This window comes from Morone saxatilis, unplaced genomic scaffold, assembly GCF_004916995.1.
Source record: "Morone saxatilis isolate NCDOM2014 unplaced genomic scaffold, NCSU_SB_2.0 Contig22, whole genome shotgun sequence".
In the NCBI taxonomy this organism is placed as follows: domain Eukaryota; kingdom Metazoa; phylum Chordata; class Actinopteri; family Moronidae; genus Morone; species Morone saxatilis.
The window spans coordinates 5137425-5142537 of record NW_023339785.1 but is presented as its reverse complement, the minus strand read 5'-3'; the positions used below and the strand labels follow the sequence as shown (position 1 = coordinate 5142537).

The following is a 5113-nucleotide window of genomic DNA, read 5'->3' as shown; positions in this document are numbered from 1 at the left end:
AACTACCGGAGTGGAGTGGAGTGGAGGGGAAGGGAGGGTGGGGAGGGGGGGGACCTGATAGCATCGCTAGGAATTTAAACAAAAGTATTTTTTTCTCCCTCAAAGCTGCCATCTTTCAGTCTGACGGTTTCTGTAAACATCATTCCAGCACACAGCATTATAAGACATGCTACTCCACATTCCTTCAGCGCTTTTAAAAGATGGAAAAATGTCTAAAATATTGTATGTTTACTGGTCTGGAGCACGGAGCATTTACATTTAAGTAAAATTGTGTTTTAAGTGCTCAAAGGTTAGGAAAGGTACATCTCTGATCATCTTCACAAAAAATATGATTTTTTGTGTGTGTTGTGACTTCTGTGCCACTCACAGCAGCTGTGATGTGGTTTATGATGCAACATTTAATCCTGTTTCATTAATACATGTGTAAAAAAGAACACATAAATAAGATAAAATGTTACTTTCTTTGCCAGAAATATTTTTTAAAATTATGTAATGATATCAATGTTTAAAAAAAGCACCAACTGTGAACTCTTAGCGATATAAAAAGCCTTCAGAGATGTTGCAACAGACCTTTCTCAATTTAAAAACCACTGACCTTAAAAGCAGTCCTCACACTTTGGGTTTGTATATAAAAATGCATACCTTGGCAGTATGCAGAGAAGGGAATGTACTCAATGTCCAACCAATCGCTACCTGCAGCATTTCTGTTTTAGGCAGTATGATATTCTACATGCACATCATAGAATTCCAGTCTAAACCGAGGCATAAAAGCACTTACCTTTACCTTTCTCTAAAGTGCAATAAAGACATAAAATAGGTCTTTTTTTAAAATATAGTCCTCATTTTATTAACAGAGGCCAAATAAAACTCATCACATTTTATTTACAAAGGGAGGCAATAAATATCTTAATAATAGTCATAAAATTATTTTTGCTTACATTTGTTTTTAAAAAATCATAAATGTGTCATGTTGTTAGTAGCAACTCATACAAAAACCTGCCAGCGGACAGGTGAATACACACTACTGGTGAAAAGAGGGCTGGAGTTGGTCGTCAGTGAGAGAAGGAATGACAGAAGAAGACTTTTCCCTTTCGGATTCAGACACAAGCGTCGCTGAAAATGTTCCCAATGTCCTGGACGAGTTGAGGAGAAGTCTTAATTGTCAAAATGTGGATTCATGAAGTGATCAGAGTCGGTCAGAGCTACAGTGCTGCTGTCTGTGGATCACTGATCTGACAAACAAGCACGGGCGGGATAAGCTCTCCCAAAAGCATCTTTTGAGACTTTCATCCAGTGAGAGTGAAAAGGAGCGAAGATGAGCTCACAGTGAAAAGATGATTTTGGAGGGGGAGGGAGGTGGGGAGGCAGGGGGGTTCAGCTCAGTGTCGACTGAATGGTTCTTGAGATTAACTGAACGCAGACAGTCAGACTAGGTAAAGATAAACAAAAAGTACAAGGAGGTAGAGGAAGTCTATATCACCAACCCCAAAATATTAGCTAGCTCACACTTAAAGAATCACGGCATCCTTTTCTGGAACAACTTTAACACATGTGAGGAAGAGCTGTTAAAAAGGTCCAAGGGGGAGACGAAAGGGATTAACATGAGTCTCCCAAATGGGATGAAGTTGGAAGACTTAGTGGATTTATGAATAACATCAGCTGTTATATTTTTGTTTGCATTGTTTTTTTTGCGTGTGTGTTTTAAGAAGACTAAAGCCGCGGCTGGTGCCCGACTAGTCAAAGCATGTCGTGTTTTAGCTGAATCACAGGCTCCATGGAAATGTCAAGGAAATCACACACAGCTCTCAGAGGGTTCAGCGCATTCCAGGAGCCACGAGTGAAGCTGAGGCTGAGACAAACGGCGGGGAGAGAAAAAAGAGGAAGAGAAAGAGAGAGACCTGTAAAATATTGCACTCAAAGCTACACAGTTATCCCGGCAGCACAGTGTCACCTGCGACTGCCACCTCTCTCCGTTTCATCTCCATGGTGTCTGATTCCAGTGGAAAGTATGGGATCCGCGTTGTCAGGGGCAACACAAACAAAAACCGACAGGTATTCCAATAAATCTCTAGTTGGCTGATTTTTATAACATTGCGTCAGCTCCTGCTTTAGCCCCCATTGTCAAAAAGAAAGCATGCCTTCAGCTTGCGGTTCAAACGTAGCTGAGGACGACAGCGACAGGAATTCTCTCAGAGGTCCTTTAGTTTATCCAGTATAAATAACATGACAGACACGTTAGCACAATGACATCAACCCAGAAGAATCCAAGAGTTAGGAAATATTCAGTCATCCTGAAATACAAAAATAAAACATCTTTGACTTTTTTTTGTTCTTTTTTTGTCTGTCTCTCTTTTACAGAAGTGAAGTCTTTAAGGTGATTCTTTTAAGACAAGAAGCTTGAGATTTTCAGTTACAGTTTTGTAAAAAAAAAAATTAGTGCTGTCCCATTGGTCCCATCAGTTCCTCTTGGAGTTGGGTTTTAATCGCCGAGCCCTTCGTGTCCGCTTAGTTACTGTGGTGAAACGAAACTCCTCCAGTGGGTCCAACCTGCCCTTCGGCTGGCGCTTCATGAAGTGGACTTCCTGTTGCCTCTGCGTGGTCCGGTCCCCTTTCTTGGGCCGACCCTTCCTGTTGAAGCCGAGGTACCATCCTTTGTACTTGGCCGACACAAGAGCCGTGTAGTTGTTCTCCAGGAATTCCTCGACAAAGACGCACTCCTGCTTTCTTCCATCGGGCTGAAAGAAGGGGAAAAAATAGGACAATAATTAATTATTAACATGGCAGCATGACCTCTTATTCAACTGCCATTCTGGCTTATTTCCACTGGGGCTCAGAATGGTTTGCTTTTCTGTTGGGGTTTTGTCGTTTTGTAGGTGTAAAATAGTATAAAGTCTAAAATTCTAAAGTTTTTACTTCACAAATATCACATTTTTTAAAACACTAAAAAGCTAACAGATACATTTAGGCAAATAAAAAGACCATTGGGGGATAGCATGAGATTTGAGTCAAGACTAAAAAGAAAAACTTGGCTTAAACTGAAGGTTAGTTTACTTAGAATAGAAAAGGTTAAATGTAAATGTATTCACCTTCACATGACTAGTGATCTGACCTACACGCCTTTATTCTGTACTGCTCTATTGTAATATGAAACTACTTCCTGTCTGGCTGGGCCTTTTCACAGAGTTTAAATAACTGCAGTCTCTTTTTCACTTTATGGGCTCGGACCAGGTCCGCCAACAGAGCATGATTATTGCTGGTCTCTATTCTGACTGAATTCTGACACAGGTCACAGCATACCGTTTGCAATATCATTCAATTCTACAACACTCACTGTTAACAGATTTCTTGGAGACTTTTTCTTTGGAATAAAGTTCTACTGAAAACTCTCCACAGTGTTTCTAAAGTGCTGCTGAATTTTTAAATTAGGGGTGGCAGTAAAAATCTCAGAGACAGATATCTCAAAAGTCGGGCTCATTTATCTTCATATATACATAATAAAACGGGTTAGCCAGAAAAAAATATTTCCTATTATTTGCATAAAATTAACCTTTAAAAATCCTGATGCCAACACTGGGGAGTTGACTGAATCTGTCCACATTACTGTGATTTAAAGTGCGTTTATCACTTTCTGAAATCCACCAACAATCAACAATTTAAACGTCATTTGATCTGATTTTTAAAATAATCCTACAGTGGTTTAAAGGAGGAAGTAAAAGAACATTTTTTAAACAAATGAGGCCTTGGCAACTTAAACTCAAAATGCATGTTTCTAACAGATGACCATGATGAGAGAGTGAAAACTTGTGTGAATTACTGCAGCCCGGCCGACGCTGACAGCATGAGTTATTGATGCAACAAAATCACACGTGTGCCTCCACAGTGTACGTTCTCAAATATTAACTTCTTTTCCATATCGAAGCGGTCGTCCGCAGAGTCACATGCAGTCATCCCACGCTTGTGGCCACCTGGTGTGACTAAGTGATATAATTGCAATGGCATTCCTCCTAAGTGACCATTAGTCTCTCAATGCATTGTGGTGATTGCAGTCCGTAATTGACTGATCGAGTGTCAAAGGAGTAGGCCGATTACGTAATGGAAGAAGGGCTGTGAGTTATCAAAGGGGTTTTGTTAGGGTGTACAAAAACAGCAGGAGAAAGCAGATCTAAGGGCTGCGTTCAATTCAGCCTGGATTAAGAGCTCCCTTTAAAATATTCATTTTGATATTAGAAAGTGGCGATGTAATATTGTCAGTGAAAATATTGAAGGAAAAGTTTTCCCAATACTCCTAAAATGAAAACCAAAAGATACTCACCCTTCCGACTATTTTGCCCTTCTCGTTCATGCAAATGTAATGGTCGCTCTCTTTTCCTTTTATTCGAATGTGGCTCCCGAAGGTTTCTGTCTCGACAACAAGAAGAGCTGGAAAAGAAAAAGAAAACGTACACTCTGTTAAGGACAAGCATAAGTCTTCCCACTCACATAAACATGGTTTAAGGATTCCCATACATTTAAACAAATCTGGTATGTTTTTCTCACTTATGCTCAGTGGTGTCTGGCTTCCTGTACTTTTTTCAATACTCTTCAATACTCCATTTATTTATTTATTTAAATTCCCCACATATTTAAGACCTAAAATTTATAGTGTTTAATTTCCAGTCCTGTAAAGGATCACTGCAAACAGAAGGCTTTACAGTGAAGGGAAGGGGAGTCTCATAAAGAAAACTTAGATATTTAGCCTACAATGTGCATTATGAAACTGTTTACTTTATAAATACATTTTTCATCATATACACCACCACAAGCAGTCAACCACCAATATTAGTTGCAGCAGAAACCAAATTCTCTTTAATCACAATAAGGATTGAAATAATTTTAAAGAACAGCTGAACACATCATAATTTTCGCACACTTTGTTGGAGAAGAAAATGCTCATGCAAGTGTTTTGCAGTGTGTGTTAAATCAATGGTCCGTGCGTTTATATAGGCCCAAAATTTATCTCCAGGATCCTTTCAGAAGTTCTGTAATTTTCAACTATTTAACTATGATGACTTTTATTTAATCTATATACAGCAAATTATTTCATGTGTATATATTATATTATTATCTAGTTATT

The 5113-nt window shown here is 39.0% G+C and overlaps 1 protein-coding gene across 1 annotated transcript in view; it reads right to left on the bottom strand.

Moving 5' to 3' along the window:
• Positions 1-1258: 1258 nt before the first annotated feature.
• The window catches only part of fgf24 (fibroblast growth factor 24), an 11785-nt gene continuing 7930 nt past the window's right edge, over positions 1259-5113 (bottom strand). Inside the window, exons 4-5 of the mRNA XM_035669375.1 lie at positions 4313-4419; positions 1259-2735 (exon numbers count right to left, since the gene is read on the bottom strand). Coding sequence (XP_035525268.1) covers positions 2457-2735; positions 4313-4419 — 386 coding nt within the window. The 3' untranslated portion in view covers positions 1259-2456. The remainder of the gene's footprint in view (positions 2736-4312; positions 4420-5113) is intronic.